The sequence below is a fragment of the Taurulus bubalis genome (genome assembly GCF_910589615.1).
Source record: "Taurulus bubalis genome assembly, chromosome: 8".
NCBI classification, from domain to species: Eukaryota; Metazoa; Chordata; class Actinopteri; order Perciformes; family Cottidae; genus Taurulus; species Taurulus bubalis.
In genome coordinates this window covers 3,410,873-3,431,109 of record NC_136596.1, presented here as the reverse complement: position 1 = coordinate 3,431,109, position 20,237 = coordinate 3,410,873, and the positions used below count along the sequence as shown (strand labels likewise).

General features: G+C 42.8%; 3 protein-coding genes across 3 annotated transcripts in view; all 3 read left to right on the top strand.

The window, feature by feature from the left end:
- Positions 1-658: 658 nt before the first annotated feature.
- On the top strand, positions 659-12,172 carry mthfd2l (methylenetetrahydrofolate dehydrogenase (NADP+ dependent) 2 like; the record flags this gene model as incomplete). The annotated part of the gene is made up of 8 exons (XM_079221692.1): positions 659-801; positions 2,310-2,494; positions 3,150-3,272; positions 4,085-4,237; positions 6,425-6,532; positions 9,377-9,469; positions 11,719-11,844; positions 12,057-12,172. 8 exons carry the CDS (start codon positions 659-661, stop codon positions 12,170-12,172), a joined length of 1,047 nt encoding a protein of 348 aa, XP_079077818.1.
- A 2,054-nt stretch (positions 12,173-14,226) lies between these two features.
- On the top strand, positions 14,227-15,959 carry epgn (epithelial mitogen homolog (mouse)). The gene is made up of 5 exons (XM_079222434.1): positions 14,227-14,337; positions 14,563-14,694; positions 15,205-15,325; positions 15,487-15,639; positions 15,764-15,959. The coding sequence occupies exons 1-5, from the start codon at positions 14,304-14,306 to the stop codon at positions 15,816-15,818; spliced, it is 495 nt and encodes a 164-aa protein (XP_079078560.1). The 5' UTR covers positions 14,227-14,303; the 3' UTR covers positions 15,819-15,959.
- Positions 15,960-17,776: 1,817 nt separating this feature from the next.
- Positions 17,777-20,237, top strand: part of LOC306739933 (proepiregulin-like) — a 9,833-nt gene continuing 7,372 nt past the window's right edge. Inside the window, exon 1 of the mRNA XM_079222023.1 lies at positions 17,777-17,831. Coding sequence (XP_079078149.1) covers positions 17,792-17,831 — 40 coding nt within the window. The 5' untranslated portion in view covers positions 17,777-17,791. The remainder of the gene's footprint in view (positions 17,832-20,237) is intronic.

Sequence of the window (20,237 nt, the reverse complement as noted above, 5' to 3'; positions counted from 1 at the left end):
TTTAACGCCATTGAGACTTTATAATAAGTCACCGCTTCCCAGATCCTCTGATTAATCACTGTACAAGTTTACGTTTATGTTTATCTACACTTCACACTTCATGTACTTACATAATTAGCATTGTTGCACTCCCCTATTGTTTGTTTTATTTACACCTCACACACTTAATATACATACATACTTTGCATTTTTGCACTTCTACTGTTTAAGTTTAATTTAATTCCTAAATTAATACTCTGTTTTTTTCTTTCATCCTAGCTATTTTTATTATTATTGTATATATATATATATATATATATATATATATATATATATATATATATATATATATATCTCTTTCATCTATATATCATATCATATATATCTTTTCATCCCTGTTATTTTTTGTCTGTAAATTGACTTCGACCCCAAATGTCCCCTTGGGGATTAATAAAGTATATATTCATTCATTAATCTATTCTCGCTCGTGTGGTTTGCACAATAATCCCCTGTGTGTGTGTGTGTGTGTGTGTGTGTGTGTGTGTGTGTGTGTGTGTGTGTCTATCATTCATCAGTTGTGGCGTGCCCTCCCTCCCTGTCTCCCTCTCTCTCGCGCGCGCGCGCAGGGACGCACGAGCTACACACGCTCCAGGACACGCACACGCGCGCGCACGCAAACATGGCGGCCTCTGTTTCACCGCTACGCTCCTCCTTCAGGATTTGTAGCCCGTTAACGTTCCCCCATCACTGCTGCCGGGCCGGGCTGAGGACGCGCCGGAGATGCGACAGTCAGAGGAGACATCTTCACCAGTCGGCGACGAGGTAAACGGCTGCCCGTTAAAGGAAACCCCGTTTTCCCCCCGGTTAATGTACGTTACTTTGCGGAGGGATGCGCGGTACGCTTAAGCACCGGCGGAGGCGCGTGTACCGTCACGTGCGCTACGGGGTGGTGATTGACAGCTGGCTTCGCCGTTCACGGCGGAGAGGGCAGGCTTAACGGTCGTAGCGGTACCTCCAGGTGAAGACGGGGGCAATTACAGGTCTCATTAAGCCGCCGGTGCTGTCCACTAACGGGTCGGCGTTACGTAGCTCGCCGCAGCTGCTCCCGGTGTAGTTAGCTTACCGTGTGAGGTGTTATGTCGGCTGCTGGAGGGCGGTTAGCTTCAGTTGAGCCCTCAACATGAAAATGACCGTTTATTCCACTGGGAGACAGTGACGTTAACTTAGCACTAACTTTACGTTACTGAGAGTCATTTTACGTTACAGCTGCAAGACCAACGGTTACAGTAGCTGCGGCTGCTATTACTACTTATTCTCATTCCCTCTGCTTCCTTCCTTCCTTCCTTCTTCTTCTCATTCCCTCTGTTTCCTTGCTTCCTTCCTTCCTTCCTTCCTTCCTTCTTCTCATTCCCTCTGCTTCCTTCCTTCCTTCTTCTCATTCCCTCTGCTTCCTTCCTTCCTTCTTCTCATTCAGTCTGCTTCCTTCCTTCCTTCTTCTTCTCATTCCCTCTGCTTCCTTCCTTCCTTCTTCTCATTCAGTCTGCTTCCTTCCTTCCTTCCTTCCTTCTTCTCATTCCCTCTGCTTCCTTCCTTCTTCTTCTCATTCAGTCTGCTTCCTTCTTCTCATTCAGTCTGCTTCCTTCCTTCTTCTCATTCCCTCTGCTTCCTTCCTTCCTTCCTTCCTTACTTCTTCTTCTCATTCCCTCTGCTTCCTTCCTTCCTTCTTCTCATTCAGTCTGCTTCCTTCCTTCCTTCTTCTTCTCATTCCCTCTGCTTCCTTCCTTCCTTCTTCTCATTCCCTCTGCTTCCTTCCTTCCTTCTTCTCATTCCCTCTGCTTCCTTCCTTCTTCTCATTTCCTCTCCTTCCTTCCTTCTCCTCCTTCCCTCTGCTTCCTAATTATTCCTTCTTCCTCCTTCCTTCCTTCTTCTCTGCTTCCTTCCGTTTCCTTCTCCTTCCTCTGCTTTCTTCCTTTCTTATTTCCTCTTATTCTTTTCTTCTCCTTCCCTCTGCTTCCTTCCTTCTTCTCCTTCCCTCTGATTCCTTCCTTCTTATTCTCCTCTTTGCTTCCTTCTTCTCCTTCCCTCTGCTTCCTTCCTTTTCCCCCTCTCTTTTCTTCTCCTTCCTCTTTCTCCTTCCCTCTCGTTCTTTCCTTCTCCTTCCTTCCTTCTTAAAAAAATGGCGCCATTTTCTTCATATGAATAAGAAATGCCGCATAATACTTCATTTAATTTGTAGCATACGCATTTGTTAAGTTCCTGACTACATCTCTGTCACTCGACTAAGGATTTTCTGTCTGTTGTGCAACCCGTGCCCTCCTCCTTGTCTGCAGGCACGCCGCGGTGGTGATTTCGGGGACGGAGTTGGCTCGGCAGCTGCACCGAGAAATCCAGCGTGACGTGGAGGAGCTGGTGGCTCAGGGCAACATGAGACCCCACCTGGGAGTGGTGCTGGTGGGGGACGACCCGGCCAGCCGCACCTACGTCAAGAACAAGACCCGGGCCGCCAGCATCCTGGGTCAGACCCGAGCGCCGCACCCTGAACACCCGTATGCCGCGATGAGCGTCACACGCCCGAACGCAGCTCACACATATCGATAATGCATGCGTGAATACACACAATGACAAACACATTTTTCTTAAGCCAAACCAACGTGCAAAGGCTACTTTTTTGTTTAACCTTATAAGCACCGAGTGCCCCGAGCGCCTATTATCGGACAAAAAAAACAAAACTTTTTTTAACGTTTCCTTAATTATCTCCGGAACCACATCGTTGTTTAACTTCATTTAAATTGCTACAATACCGGAACCCTTGTGAGAAGAGACATGTGGCGTAAACAATAATTAAAGTAATCGTTAAGAGATCAAGGAGGCATTTTGGGGAAATCTTGCTCATATCATGCTGGATGTTCATAGTTATGATCAAAATGTTATACTTTTTTTTTTTTTAAATATACATTTTCTTCACAAATAAATTCTGAAAAAAATGATATAAAATAACACAAGTGTTATAACTCATTTGGGCTTCATACGACTACTTGAACACGGGGAAAAAAGAGGTACAGACACCCACCTCTACGGTTTTCAAAAGGTTTTAACGTGGAGTGTGTGTGTGTGTTGTGTGTGTGTGTGTGTGTGTGTGTGTGTTTGTGATGTGTGTGCGTGCTCTGCAGGTATTTCCAGCGACACGGTGGTGCGGCCGAGGTCGGTGTCCCAGGAGGAGTTGCTGGAGCTGATTGACAAGATGAACCGCGACTGGAGGGTCAGCGGCCTGCTGGTGCAGCTGCCACTTCCCGGTAAACGCCGGGGTTTCCCTCCACGCTAAAGACACGAGAACGGAAAATACATTCTCATTATTGCCTTTGACCGGTGGCTGGTAGCAGAAACACACTCATAACCATTAACGAGGGGCTTGTGGGTCTGAATCAAACTAAATGGAATGCAGCCATCATTAGTTCCATTATTTACACCTGTGCGTTTCCTACTGTGACAAGTAAAAATGTCTTAGACTGTTGCACGCGGTGTGCATCCAATTGGGGCATACCTTGAACTTTGACCCTCTTATTGGCCTCAGAGCGCCATCTAGTGGATCGCGGCGCTACTGCCAAATGGTTAGGTTACATTTTTTAAATGTATATTTTGATTTTTTTTGGGTTATATACAAAGCTAGTTGTTTGTAATTCTAAATATACTCAAAGATCCACATAAATAAAAACGAACAAACATAGTAATTTAAACAATGCATCGTGTAAATGACCAGTTTTAAAACCACCAGTCAGGTGGAGACAAGCGTGTTTTAGCCACAGTTAGCGACGTAGCTAACAGTGGCTAAATGATCGCTGTGTGACATGATGAAGTGATGTGGGACACAACGCTGCGCCGTAGAATCTCCAAAGCATGCGGTGAGGAAATATGAGCCTGAATACATCAAACTGACATTCATAATGGCCGCCGAAGCGAAGACGAACATAATATTTACATTGGTCATCACAGCTGACGGTGGCAGAACACACATTTACTTCCTTAGCGATCAGAGTCGGGCCTTAAGCTGCATGTAGTAGGATTGTGTCACATGTGACATCGCTGTAACTCTACATCTCCTCTTCAGAGCACATCAACGAGCGAGCGGTGTGCAACGCCATCGCTCCGGAGAAGGACGTGGACGGCTTCCACATCGTGAACATCGGTAAGCTGTGTCTGGACCAGAGATCCATGGTGCCTGCCACACCCGCAGCAGTCTGGGAGATCATCAAAAGAGCAGGTAGACCAGCACATGACTGAGTTTGACTTGTGTTCTTTTTTTATTTTGAACTTTGCTGCAAACCAATAGTCCTATAGGGGGCGTTGAAGATCTATTCAGTTAAATCAAGTTCAATATTAAGGTTGAATTGAGTGCAACTGGGTCCGTCTACCTTGTGATTGCAGGATGAACACTCTACCACATGAGCCACAAATACAGAGAGGACTCACGATGCGCATAGTTGTGTTTTTAATTTACGTCATTGTAGCCGGCAATTTTTTTCTCTCCTCTTAATAAGAGTTTGATAGTTATAAACAGGTAAAATAGCAATACAATGTTGTGAATTGTCTTTATTATTGTTGTATAATTTCATAAATACAACAAACTGTAGTTTTTGTATATATAATATTACTATTTATAAAACTTTGTAAGCTGTGATATCAAATAGCTTTTGCGGCTCCAGACACATTTTTTGGGGTGGAAAAAGGGCAAAATGGCTCTTTGGATATAAATGGTTGCTGAGCCCTGGTTTATATCATTACTTCATGCTATTATTCATTCATTTATTTACTTGTTTTAATTCATTTTGACTTGTTGATAGTAAATTACTCAAAGGGCCAGCTGTGCTGTCAGCCTGTTGGGGTATTTTTCTGTTTCATAATTTACTCATCAAACCTCAGCACTTTTTTTACATTTATTTTGAGCTTCACAATATTTCATAAAGTCAAAGGCTCCTGCCTTTTGGCGTCCAGGCCACTAGATGGCGCCTAACAATCATTCTTTCCCACCTCAGTCCTCCACTGAGGACTGAGGTGGTGTAAATCCATAGAAATAAAAACTAATATATATTTAGAGAGAGAGATTCTATTTCTATGGTGTAAATATTCTGGCAGTTAAGAACTTGGGGCTGAATGTGTTGGGCCAAATGTAAATTAGCTGCGTAAGAATTTAAAAAAAGCGACAAAAAAAGCTACACATAATGAAATAATATGAGAAAAGAACTGTCTGCCATGTGTTGCTTTACTCTTCAGACCAGGCAGAGGGCGCAGCCGGTCATGCACAAGCGGAGCGACACCTTTCAATCAGAACGGTGCACTTCAGTTGGGCCCTGGCGGCTCGGGGGCCCTGGCGGCTCGGGGGCCCTGGCGTCTCGAGGGCCCTGGCGGCTCGGGGGCTCTGGCGGCTCGGGGGCTCTGGCGGCTCGGGGGCCCTGGCGTCTCGAGGGCCCTGGCGTCTCGAGGGCCCTGGCGTCCCGGGGGCCCTGGCGTCCCGGGGGCCCTGGCGTCTCGGGGGCCCTGGCGGCTCGGGGGCCCTGGCGGCTGAGTGGAAAGGTTCTATGTAAAATAAGTCGGTAAAAGTTTAGAAGGCTGTGTCCGTCCTCCCTGAAAGTGGGGGTGAAGAGTCCCTGAGAGCGTGGCTAAGGGCCCTTGACAACGCTGGAGGCTTTTTAAGTGTTTACGAGGATTATGATGGTATTAACAATGATATTGGTATTCACTGTCGGCACTTTTCTTTTGCACTTCCGACACCAGGCTTTGTTGAAGCTTTTGGGATGTTTTCTGCTTTCCCCTTTTATAAGAATATGCTGGGATGAGAGGGGGAGGTATCTCTCTCTCTCTCTCTCTCTCTCTCTCTCTCTCTCTCTGCACTACATGGACACACTACTTTTTGGTCAGGGGGAATAGAGGTAGTGTTGGGTATTGATGGATAAAATGAGTCTTTCATCCGATCATTACACAGCATTAGTCGTGAAGTACTCGTGCAGTGGCTGTATAACGTCTCAGCATTCCCCCAATGAACACCATCAATTTCAAATACAGATATCCAAGTCACCTTAAAGTACTCTTGGAGATGAGAAAGCTCTTGAAAAAACATTCTTCAAGCAAGAGAAGAGGCCTTTGTTGTTGTCAGACACAGCGGCTACATAAAGTACAACATGCCAAACGTACAGAACTGAGATCATTCACGCATGGAATACAAACTGAAATATGGGTCTAATATGTGCATACACCGGTCCTCCCACCATCAATCACTCTCATATCCATGTATTAAGTGTAACCGGCGAGACGCGGCTGCAGCACATGCCTGTTTGATCTCTCTCACCCTCATGTTGTCGTTAAAGCTCAGCCTTTTGGGTTTAGCAAATACTTTTCTGCTGCTTTCACACACAGAGTTCGTGCTTTATTCAGAAAAAATGTGTTTGTACAGGCATCGAGACGGTGGGGAAGAATGTGCTGGTCGCCGGTCGCTCCAAAAATGTCGGAATGCCCATCGCAATGCTGCTGCACACCGACCGCAAGCATGAGCGCCCCGGGGGTAAGTGTGTGTGTGTGTGTGTGTGTGTGTGTGTGTGTGTGTGTGTGTGTGTGTGTGTGTGTGTGTGCGGACGTGTGTGTGCAAGTGAGTCAGAATTGAATTATGATTTGAGTGTAAATGATTATTGCACCAACTGGGCTTGGATGTGACCGAAGGCTTCAATAACTCCTCACCTTTCTTTTATCAAACAATAAACGCTGATGCACGTCCTGCCAGACGGGTTCCGGGGGGGGGGCGAGACCCTTGTGCAGACGGATTGACTGTCCTTATAAGGGCGTAGGAGGAAGGGGAGAGGATTTGGAGCGGCGCGCTGTTTGGATGAAGCAATGTGGAGCAGTACTAGGGTCAGATCAACACAGTAATATCACAATAAAGAGAGCAACTTCTCTGCACATTTTGGACATTTGGGGAAATACCCATAGTCTCATTCTGTTTGTTGAAGATGAAGCTTGAGCCCTCAGCCTCTTAGCTTAACTTACGGTGTTGTAGGAATCCAACCAATACGCACAAACCTGTAGAATACAGAAAGAGTGAGCCACCTTGAAGGGATCTTTGCATGCTGGGCCTTCATCAGACATGAAGTCAGTGGACTACAACCTGTAGCTGCAGCCCACGCCGTACATCATAATAACGCACTTTCTAGATCATTTATACAAAAGTCTATATGTAAAAACATTAAAAAAGGTATATTTCTATTCGTCCTCGGCCCTAAATAGTCCACATTCTGTTTAGACCTGGTATTTGTGCACAGAATCAGGTAGCGATCAGTATCAGTATTATATGTGTATTATATTTTAGATTCCAGCGGTGACTCGTAAAGTCTAAAAGACGCCGTGACTTTATTCACGTTGACGGAGCTGACGGGTTCTAGTCTAGAAGAAAGATGTTTGAATGAACACGGACTATAACTCTTTGAATCACTTTGGGTCATAGTTTTGGGTCTCCTTGCTAGTGGAAGTCTCAAACCAGTCAAACCAGAACACCCCTTTGTAAGTTACCATCATGTCCGTCAGAGAGCGAGGAGGACGAGGGGTAAAAGAAGAAGGACCAGGCATCATGTCATTGTTTACACTCAGGCGGCACCCTGTGGTTTAGGAACGTGAATCCAATGCAGAAGTGATTTAACCTGCATTCTCTCTCCTGGCCACCAGGGGGCGACGACTCCGGTTGCAAAAACAAGTCTGGTTGTATAGTATATATATACAAATGAATTTATTCCCTCAGTAAACATGTGTTTATGATCTAAATCTCTAGTTCCAAGTCCTCTTCAATACAGCATGATGTTCATTTAGTAAATTATGGTCATTTAGAGTCAAACAGACCATAAAGAGGAGGATGCTTTAGGGCGGGGCTTATTGTGATTGACAGGTTGCTACTGCTTTTAGATCATCACTCCTCCGCACTCCAAATATGTTAACTTCCGTTCACTGGTTGCAAAAATCCAAGATGGCGACCGTCAAAATGCCGAACTCGATGCTCCTAAAGCGCCCGTTCACGAGCCGACGGCACTCCTTCTCACATGTAGTCTGTGTTTAAACTCTGAGAATCCTGCTGCTCTGAATGCATTTCCCTTCTCGTGGCGCTTCTCCTGCGTTACATTGTCAACAGTAGAGGCCACACAGGAGCACCAGTATGGACCCAGTACCAGTCCCTGACTGGGATTGAGGTCTTTACTGGTCAGACCGTATGTCCTGTGTGATGGGGCCGACCGGATGCCTTCTTTTTTAATTCAATGACGTAATTTTCCATTTTGGGGTCAGTTCTCTTCCTAAACACACGTACACACACACACACACACACACACACACACACACACACACACACACACTAACACTGTTACCAGGGAAAACCTAGTGTCAATTGTTCAAATCCCCCCCAAAAAGGCAAATTTCATGGCTGTATTTAGCTTTATTTTGAAATAATAAAAAATCTTTATTTAATGATGTAAGCTTCAATTTGGGGTCAGTTCTCTTCCTAATCTCTCTCTCTCACACACACACACACACACACACACACGCACACACACGTCATAAGGAATGCGTCCTCCGGCTCCCCGGAGGTTCGATGCGTTGCGACTTGCCTCTCTTTCCCTCTCACTTCTCTTATCTTCCTCAAAGCCCCCCCCCCCTACACACACACACACACACACACACACCCTATGCTTGATCCTCTCACATCCGCGCCACACATTCCAGGTCACAGTTCAGGTGCGACTGTGCCGGACGTCCCCACACATTTCCAGATAGAGATCAGGATCACTGTCGTCGTGCCGCTCCGCCTCATTGCGTAACCGCTGACCGACCCGCAGGGCTTCCACAGGCGTGGACGGGAGTGTTTGTACACACTCTTTCTGTCGTCTTTGCCCTCTGACTGGGCCGTGCAGGTGGTTTGGATTCCACGTGCTGAAATCCTCCCCTGAAACTCAATACAATGGAGGTGGACGATGTACCGAAATTACACACCCTGGGAAAAAAAATCAGTTTGCTTCTACTTTTTCAAGCTTTTGTGAAGTCACAATTTTACATTAATTACACTGTGGCACGCTTTGATCAATTAGTGTTTCCTCCTGAGCTGAGTCAGACGGACGGATACAATGAAACTAATATTAAAGGAATTGTGTATATTGTTCTGTGTGTGTGCAAAAGAATAAAGGACTTTTCTTTTTCACCCGGTACTTTTAAAACATGTATGAATGACTGATAATAAAAGAGGCTTTTATTTTGTAAACTGGCGCGTATGAGGTTTAGGAAACATGGATAAACTTCAGGTACATTTGTGCCTTTTTTAATATATATATTTTTTAATATTTTCAAGCACCAGATGAACTGTGACGTGTCCTCTCAGGTGACGCCACGGTGACCATCGCCCACAGATGCACGCCGAAGGAGCAGCTGAAGGAGCTGACCCGTCTGGCTGACATCATCATCGCCGCTGCAGGTATAGTCGCACCATCCAGATACCAATAATTCCCTGTTTTCGGACCGATCACCAAAAGGGACAAAAGCAAAAGGCTTTCCAAGTCAATTTTAATAACACAAAGTCACGTTCTCGACGTCTCCGTCAGCCTCCAGCGCCGCAGCTCGCGCTTCTTTTTCAGCGGCCGTTCCCTTCTCTTTCGCGTCAACAGGTGCGTTATAAGATATCTGTGTTTTTAAATGTGGCAGTTTGAAGCCGTACTTGAATGTAGTCGATGTAAAGAAAACTCATTTTCACAACTGCAATAAAGACATGAGGTCAAAGGTAACCGTCGTCTTTATTTTTACTTTCAAATAAGTGTATTAGCTAGTAAATAGAGTGAGAGCCGGTTTGCCCTCAGAGCGCCGTACTTTTCCATGCCTTTCTTCCTCACATTCTGTATTACAAATTTAATCAAATCTTCCTTCCTGGAAGTGTTTTTCTTCCTCTTCTTTTGAAGGAATTACTGGCCTCGGGGGCACACTCCTTAAACCAGCGTGGTTTCATTATGTTGGAAGTGTTACCGTAACCACGAGTTGTGAAAGTGCTCACCAGCCCTTACTTGAAGGGATCTTGGTCCAAAAAATGTTAATAATGGACCCTGGAAAGTTTCCGTATGTTTGCTCCTCCCCAACCGTGGATTACTGGGCAACAATAGCGATGTGCGGCAGGAGCCCGTCAGCGAGTATCTGTCAAAAGCCTCCCAGTCGCCGTGAAAGCCTGGCGGGGGTGCTCCTTCCTTTGTTTGTAAACGGGACGTTTCCTGATGACTAAAAGCCGCTCTCTGGGAAGGGCTCCAACTGTCAGCGCCTGACGTTAAGAGAACTCCAACTGTCACAAACTGGTCCCACGTCACGTGGGGATCAGCAATGCATCAGTTTTTGTTTTGTTTCAACGCTTTAAAAACCCACCCATCTTTAGGCCCTTTCCTCGAAAATTGCATACCCAAACTAAAAAGAGTGTCACAGGAAAAAATTAAAAGGTTTCAGGTCCGCCTTGAAAACAAATCACTTTCAAGATGATTATTTATTTGAGATGATACAGCTGTAAGGTCCATCTCTAACCCAAATCATACACAATATGTGAACATTCTCTAACCCAAATCATACACAATATGTGAACATTCTCTAACCCAAATCATACAAAATGTGAACATTCTCTAACCCAAATCATAGCTCAATATGTGAACATTCTCTAACCCAAATCATACACAATATGTGAACATTCTCTAACCCAAATCATAACACAATATGTGAACATTCTCTAACCCAAATCATACACAATATGTGAACATTCTCTAACCCAAATCATACACAATATGTGAACATTCTCTAACCCAAATCATACAAAATGTGAACATTCTCTAACCCAAATCATAGCTCAATATGTGAACATTCTCTAACCCAAATCATACACAATATGTGAACATTCTCTAACCCAAATCATCACTCAATATGTGAACATTCTCTAACCCAAATCATAACTCAATATGTAAACATTCTCTCTGCAAAGGTTGACTTTGATAAAGTGAAGCAGAACAAAGTTAGAGAGGGTTTAGAACAGAGAACATTCAGACGAGGTCTCCAACATTTGCATTTTGGCACATTTGTGAAATTAGAATTTTCTCATGTACCAAACCATATATTTCACTTGTATATTACTTATGGTGTTCAATACATCTAAATACAGCAGTTTGGGGCTTTTTTTTCATAAAACAAGCTATGATTTACAGTTTTATATAACAATCGCTCAATCTGCCCCCCAGGGGGGGAGATTGGTTTTTATTGTTGAAAACCAAGTCTGTTCTGTTAATTGTTATTTGACTCAGACTTGATCTCGTTGTTGTTGAGCTGTAATTGCAGTCTGGGTGCCTTTTTAAACCGACAGCTCTCTGGCAGCCAGCTTCAAAGCGGATGGGTTTTAAAGAACACGACGGTTTGATTATTCCCTTCTTCGTTTTTGCTCTGCTGGCTTTTAAGTCCCAGGCGAAGGGAACCTGGGATTTAAAAGCCGGTGACGAGCAGAAAGGATCCGATTGTTTGGTAATGTGATTAATCATAGCTTTGGGAACATAGACCAAAGCGTAACTCCAGCAGACACAATAAGGGGGGGGCAGTACCTCGATATCTGTTTAATATCTTAATTATTTCAAATTCTATTTAGCTAACGAGGTGCACAAGAGATCTTTTTCTTGGAACAAATGATGATCTTCTCACGGTTCCTGTGACTAGGCGTTCCCGGGCTGATCACAGCAGACATGGTGAAAGAGGGCGCGGCGGTCATCGACGTCGGCATAAACCGCATCCAGGTCCCGAACACGGGGAAACTGAGGCTCATCGGCGACGTGGACTTTGAGGGTAAGTAATCCAAGACGTTCATCAGAAGGGGAATAAAGGTGTGAATGGTGACGATATCATTTCAGGGTTATTACGGTCATGGAAAACCTGGAAAAGTTATGGAATTTTAGTGCTAGAAATTGATGAAAACAATTCAAAATGTAAATCTAAGCTCTGGTTCTTGGGAATAGATTTTAAAAAAGGAAGTCATTTGATTGTTTGTTTGACTTCAGGTGTGAAGGAGAAGGCCGGGTTCATCACACCTGTCCCCGGAGGCGTGGGTCCGATGACCGTCGCCATGCTGATGAGGAACACTGTGACCGCGGCCAGGAACGCGCTGATGCATTAAACACACACATTCCTTTATTGACTGATACACAGTGCAAACAGTGTCTGCACAGACACACACACACACACACACACACACACACATACATACACAGGCACACATACATACACACACATACGTCAGTTCATTTAGTTTCACACACATTTTTTTGCAAACACACATTTTATTTGATCATCCACAAACTCAAAACTTCATACCTGCTGGGAAACTTACTTGATATGTACTTTATTTATACTTTGAACGTTATTGTTTATTTAAGTTATGAATTTCAGAGTTCACTTTTTAAGAATTTAGATTATTTTTTCTACTGAAGTTGTTTTGGTTCATTGTTGAACATTCCAGATTGTCTGGGGAAGGAATATTAAATGAAAAATAATGCAGTGCCAGTACTACAATCTGTCTTTTTTTTGGGTCGTCCTCCATGTTCAGTGACTTCTCTGCCAGAATAATTTTCATGCATCACAGTTATTCATTTAAAAAAAGCCTCGTCAACACCAGATGTAAAAATCACTGCATAAAAAGTGAAAATGAGTCACATGGTTATTCTTTAAGGAGATTATGGTACCACGCCTCTAGTGAGGTACCCTTGCCGAAAGGGTTTATAAGCTGTGATTAATGATTTTACAAATGATTAATAAACTCTTAGAATTCTATGTATGTATGTATATATATTTATATTTATTTATATATTTATTTATTTTAGTTATGAGTATTTAGAAGATCTGTTCTGATCTGTCAAAAGTTACCTGGAAAATAAGAATTTGGTTCATATTTAACTAACCCACTGTAATTCATCACTTAAAAAGTGAAAATTGGGAATTCAATACAAATACCAACAGGAGTAGAACAGACATTGAACTTTGTGGTATTTGTTAGTGAGGCCGTACGGTGTGCTAACTGGCTGGCTTGTTAGCTAGCTAGCTCGGTAGCTCACTAACTGGCTGGCTTGTTAGCTAGCTAGCTCGGTAGCTTGCTAACTGGCTGGCTTGTTAGCTAGCTAGCTCGGTAGCTTGCTAACTGGCTGGCTAGTTAGCTAGCTAGCTCGGTAGCTCGTCCTTCTCCAGAGAAGCGGGTAGTGAGTCGGCGGGGGCGCTAGGTCCAGCGCCGCCGCCGGCTACCAACTTGTTGTTTAGCTCCTTTTCTATAACCAGTGTAGCATTAAAGCATGGCTTAACTAGCTAACTAGCCAGCTGCCCGCTGTGAGTCGGCTTAGTTTCTACAAGTGAGCCCGCTACAACGGTCGCAGCGGCGCACATAAAAACGGCAGCCGCTCAAACAATCCTGCTACGTTGGTTTGAACGGGAATGTGTTCTACTCTATTCTGTTTCTGTGGGGAATTCACTGCATGACTTTGGCGTTTGGCTAGCTGTTGATCTGCGCTTAACATTTAGGATGATAAACATTTCGAGAGAACGGTACAATAAAGGTATAGCTAGAAAATCACAATGTGAGCGTCAAGGCATTATTAACGGTGTGACTGATCTATAAAACATAAGCAAAGGACTTTCTCCATTAATAAAGTAACTAATAAGAGCTCATTAAGCTCCTCTGAATGTGATGCTTAGATTTTAAGAAAATAAAAGATGGCCAACCAACAACTGAAGGCTAATTCCAAACTTTGGCTTCCATCCGGTTGAGAATGCTTCCTTACAGCCTCTGTTCTGTCTCAATCTTTCTAATCAATTCATCCTCTCTTCACCTGTCATACAAAATAAGTCTGCCAAAAGAAATACCTTTCCCTACTCGCCCCCTTCTGAAGAATGTGAGGCTTTCACAACACCTGCAATCATCGATGTAGCAACCTCTCACAACTGCTGAGGAGGCATTTTAGTGAAACTATTAGTCGCGTGGGTTCAAAACACTTCCAAAGAAGAAACCGCAAGAAAAGAGCTTACGGGCAATCTCGTATACCTTGACCACCATCATCAAACCGGTTTGGTATTTGCCTCTGCATGCAAAGTACAGGAAGGCACACTCCCCTTTTTTTTAATGAAAGAAAAAAGGCTTTGCTTCATTGATTGTCACTTCCCGTGGTTGGGAGCTCGGTGTATAAATTCAGCAGACGCTTGTTGCCGATCACACAGAGGGAGTTGGCTTGAGAAGGTGGGACATCACACCGGCAGACGACAACATGTTTACACAAAGACAAACGCACGCAGAGAAAGGTACGTTTCTAGTTTATACTCCGGTTCCACATTTTAAATGATTTATTTATTTTAAATTAGATCCTTGCTTATAGAAAAAGCATTCAAATGTGGTGTTTTGGTGATGTAGCCCTACCTATAAAGATAGAAAAGGGAATAATGTTATACCAAATTGAGGGTTTGAGGGGTGAAAGAATCGCAAGCATTTGTAAAATAAATAACCTTATTTCCCCCCATGTGCTCCAGCCCTCCTCTCAACAATGGCGGCGCTGCTTCTCCTGACCACGGCAGGACAGTCCGCCATGCCGACTGACAGCCTCCCGACCACAACAACTCCGGCTCCGTCGACCCCACAGCTGACCCCACAGCTCCTCAACGGTAAGTGGCACTTGTGTTTTATCACTGATTTAGCTGACGATTACAGAGCTCCAAAATTCTAAATACATGACATATTTTCATCTTGAGAAAAAAAAATGTTTTAATTAAATTGCACGCTCAAGATTGCAGAAAAAGAAAAATGTAGAAACCTGTGTGGAGATTTCTGTGGGGGCCTAAAAAATCCATTAATCCATTAATTAGATAGTTTGACAGCAATATAGAGAAAAAAGTAAGGGACTTTTTTTTTTAAATATCACTCACTTTTTTTATTAAACAAATCAATTAATCAATAAAGTCTAGTTTTCTTATTTCTTATTCATTAAGTTTAAATGAATACAAAAATGTAGTATCCGTCATTTTTGTTAATTGATTAATGTCCAGTTTGTCAAATTTGCCACAAAAGGGCCCCCATACTTTTGTGTTAAAAAGTTGATAACTCTCTCTCTCTCTCTCTCTCTCTCTCTCTCTCTCTCTCTCTCTCTCCCCCTCTCTCTCTCTCTCTCTCTACAGGCAGTGTGGAGGAACCCAGGGTTCTGCGCTCACACAGATCGTGCAGGAGTGAACACGAAACTTTCTGCCTAAACGGCGGAGAGTGCATGTACCCCCAAAACAGCGACAAACCCTCCTGCATGTAAGCACACATGAGCACGCCTCTAGCCTACAAGCCCCACTGGGTTTCCTGAATAAGTTTAACACACGTATATATGACACACAACCTCTCATGCACATGCACTTGTTGGTTCGCGTTCGGCTTTGGAATGTGCTCACATATTTTTGCGTGTGATTTTGCAGCTGCAAGTCCTCCTACGCCGGCCAGCGCTGCCTGTTCGCGAACGACCGCACTCACACTCTGCCTGAGCTGGAGCAGCTGATCGGCATCTCTGTTGGGGTGGCCGTGCTCGTCATCGTCCTGGCCTTCATCCTTTTCTGCCTTATCTACAAGAGGTGAGTACCTGTGGGCTTTCTCCGTGCAGAGCTGCATGAAGGAGAAATGTAGTATCAACGTATTCAGAAAACAAGAATACTTTTTCTAATTTGTGTGATTTTTTTTTTTCTCCCTTTTCTGCAGGTGTATAAAATCAGCGGCGATCAAAAAGTTCCCACTGTCCGAGTTGTCGGTGTGACCTCCCGCCCCCTCTGTTCGTCATCATCTTCATCACCGTTATAAAACATAAACTATCACACTGTACTCTATTTATTGTAATATAGCAATTAACTTATTGAAAGTGTTCAATTTATTTTACATTTTGTAATAAATCTATAAAAATATACGTGTCATTGAAATGTTTGTGGGTTAGCGTTGAGCAAATACACACACGCACACACACACACACACACACACACACACACACACACACAGTTCAGTTTTTGAACTGTACTGATAGTGAATTTATCTTCACACACATTTTTATCATTATTAACGTGTTACTTAAGGAGATGGATATTTTGTCTAATTGGGATGCTCAACAAGCCTTTTCTTTGTTATGGCACCATTTTGTAATATAAAATGTATGAATAAATGAAAAAAAAGATGTACAGTCATTGCACAATAGGGACATACAGTAGGAAGAATGCAAATTAAATTGCATTGTATCACAAAATTGACATGTAAAAGAGTCAAATACCAATTAGTACACATGTATAACATGGCATTAAACAGGTGTTCAGAGGAGGGAGGATTATGTATTATGGTCTGATAATACAACTTGTTAAAGTTTAGAATGAATAGACTTAAAATACAATAAAATAAGTTTGACTAAACATAAAAAGGCACAAAATACAGACACGTGTGTTATTAGAATCAGTGAACAAATAGATAGATAATGCAAGCAAACAAATGGCAAAGAGGGTTTATGTTATGAATAAATAATGTATAAACATTCACCAGTGTACCCAGTGCCAGAAATACCAGTTGAAACAGTAACAATGTACAGAAACTCAGGGTAATTTCAAGCCTTTGTATTTCTGAAGTCCAGTGTGTTTAAAAGACACTTAATAAATAAATGTTTTTGAACCATAAAGAGTTTTTAATCTATACTTACCTTATACTAGAATAGGTGCAGGTAGCCTATGATTAGGTTGGATGCAACAGTAGCAGCTAACAACGATAACAGTGGAAACTACGGCAACAGTAGCAGCTAACAGTGCTAACAGTACAAACTACAGCAACAGTAGCAGCTAACGGCGCTAACACTGCAAACTACGGCAACAGTAGCAGCTAACGGCGCTAACAGTGCAAACTACGGCAACAGTAGCAGCTACCAGTGCTAACAGTGCAAACTACGGCAACAGTAGAAGCTAACAGCACTAACAGTGCAAACTACGACAATAGTAGCAGATAACGGTGCTAACAGTGCAAACTACGGCAATAGTAGCAGATAACGGTGCTAACAGTGCAAACTACGGCAACAGTAGCAGATAACGGTGCTAACAGTGCAAACTACGGCAACAGTAGCAGAAAACGGTGCTAACAGTGCAAACTACGGCAATAGTAGCAGATAACGGTGCTAACAGTGCAAACTACGGCAACAGTAGCAGATAACCGTGCTAACAGTGCAAACTACGGCAGATGTACTAAACAGAGGTAACGGTATATAATCGTATCGTAAAATAGAGTCTCAGTTTGAAGACCTCATCATCAGCCTGGATTATTTGCAAGATTCAAGACACATTTCTAAGGAAATTAGATCATTTTCAAATGAGGCAATACTGAAATACAGGTTAATATCTCCGGTGGATGAATTGAAAGAGCAGTAATCGCCTTGAGAAAAGCACTTAATCTCCAGTCACCAGCAGCTGCTCCTCAGGTGTGTTGTTGCTGGTGGTGATTAATATGGTCCCTTCAGGGTCTTTTTACTGTGACGTTTGAAGTGTTTAAAGTGCAGGCGTCACCACACCCAGCAGCCTGCAGGATGGAGCCCGATTGGTTTCCTTGTCTGTGTGTCAGGAGAGGAGTCACCTGCACTCCTTTTTACCTGATCGTTCATTTTTTTTCTTCTTTTTTGGACAAATCGGAAAGCGCCAGTAATCCAGAGGACTTGCTTCTCTCTGCGCGCCCAGAAGCCTCCTGTCATCGACCTGTCAGCCGCTCTGTGAAATGGGGAACAACAAACCGCCAGCGCTGCTCTCGCTCATCGGTAAGTTCTGTTAAAAAGAAATGTTGTAGCGAATTGTAGCAAGTTGTAGCAAATCGTAGCAAATCGTAGCAAATCGTAGCAAATTGTAGCAAATCGTAGCAAAAGAGGGGGAACGCATTAGAAAAATGCTTTGAAGGCCACTGATGGTATAGAAAAAAAGAAAAAGGAAACGCGTTGTCGTAACGTGCGCAGCTTCTAGCCGCAGTTACCTGAGTGTTTAATGCTACTTTGTACGTCACACCACTGCACCCAGCAGCTCCAGTGAGAGAAACCCTGTGATGCACCAGTTTACATGAGCCAATAATGGTGCGTTTGATACGTTCAGGGAACTATGTAGCTGGAGGTACTTATGGACTTATGTGTCTGGGATCCTTTGCTCAAGTATAAGTAGCAAAAACAAATCACTCTGTTTCACTCGCTATATTCAATATCAGTAAGATTCATAGTCTCTATTCATAATGCATCAGGTTATCATATTATATATATTATCTGGAGTATTTTTTTATATCACGCTATTTCATTCTCTTATACATTTGAGAGGGAAATACTTTTCTTTTTACACAAAATATTAGGTTAATATTAAGTTACAAGACCTGCAAAACATATGATCAGCTGATAAAACATGCACCCAAAAGTACCCAAAAATGTTTAAAGGGACCTCAAGCAGGTAATAGTAATAATAATAGTAATAATAATAATAATTTTATTTATAAAGCACATTTCCCAGACAAAAAAGGTCACAAAGTGCTGTGCAGTTTAAAAAACACAGTAAAAACGCTTTAAAAGATGGAGTAAAAAAACCATAATAAAACATAGTAAGAAATAATTACGCAAATAAATAATCTACTAATGTACATCAGGGTCCATCCTTTTTGAATACTTTATCTTCATATTACAATATCTCCAATGTGTATAATATGGAATAATTTCTTATCCCTAAACATCAAATCCTTTATGGGACACAAAGCATTAAAATAACTTAATTTTGAAGGCTATGCAACGGTATTGATCTGAGTTCAAGGGCAAATTAAAACCCATCAATTTAAGTAAAGGTAAAAGTTTACATGAGGGGTTACCTCAGGAAGGGATCATATTGCCTCTTGCATCACACAAGGCCTGTTTCTTCACTTCACATGAGTAACGTCAGACATGACTGGATGTTTTTGGAGTCGGGGTGAAGGACGGGTGACGCACACGCTGAGCTCAGAGCCCGAGGGATGCTGAGATCTATTGTGCGGTCTGATTGAATCTGTCATTTGCTTGACACGTTCATTCTCATCTGTAAAGAGTCATATAATGCTCAACTTGTGTAAACTGATGAGCACACCATTAGACACCATTACCAGTGAGCTCCTGTTAAATCCCACCTAGGTACAAGTATCCCTCTGATATTATGACGTTATTAGATTCGTAACCATGATGCGTTGTGGCTGGAGGAGGTTGATCTAGTTGTAGACGCTTCACAGTTTGGTGGTTTACTCCGGTGGTTCCCAACCTAAGGGTCGGGCCCCTCCAAAGGGTCACGATATGAAATCTGAGGGGTCATGAGATGAATAATAGGAGAGGAAAAAGACAAAAAAACGAATCTTTTGCTGCGTACATTTGTATTTATGTTTTGGACTTTTCTCTAATCTTATTTTTTTAAATTTTGTGTCAAACAACGAGCTGTTACCCACGTGAAATGAGAAGTCACCGTTGATTTATTTGTCACGTAACTTGTGTAATGTAGTTACGTCACTACCGAGATTATTTTAACACAAATGACGAACTTTTCCTAAACCAAACAATGTAGTTTTGTGGCCTAAACCTAACTAAGTAGTTATATTGCCTAAACCTAACTAAGTATTCTACGATCTTTTCCTAAACCTAACTAAGTAGTTTTGTTGCCAAAACCAAACTTTGTATTTTACAGTCTTTTCCCAAACCTAACTAAGTCTTCTGTGATCCCAAACCTATGTAGTTTTGTTTGCCTAAACTTAATTAAGTAGTTTTGTTGCCTGAGTTCTTCACAATCTGTTCCTTAACCTAACTAAGTATTTAACCAAATACCTAACTGAGTTGTTTCCTGTGAAGTTTGAAACCCTCGTGTTGTCTTGGGGTCAAAATGACCCATCAACACACATACATGTACAGGGTCATTTTGACCCCAAGACAACACGAGGGTTTATAAACCAGACACCTTTAGAGTTTTGTAGTGATGTCATGCTTCTACTCTCTTTGTTTATTTCCACTGTGCAGACACACACGTTATTGTTCTTAACAGTCATCCCTGCACCGATAACCTTCCCTCTTTTACTGCTGTCGATAATGTGGGTCATGCAAAGCCAGCCGGTCGGCCCTGCTCACCTTCAGATTTCATTGTATTAACCAGCTCAGTGTCAGACGAGCGTCACATTACCTCATCGC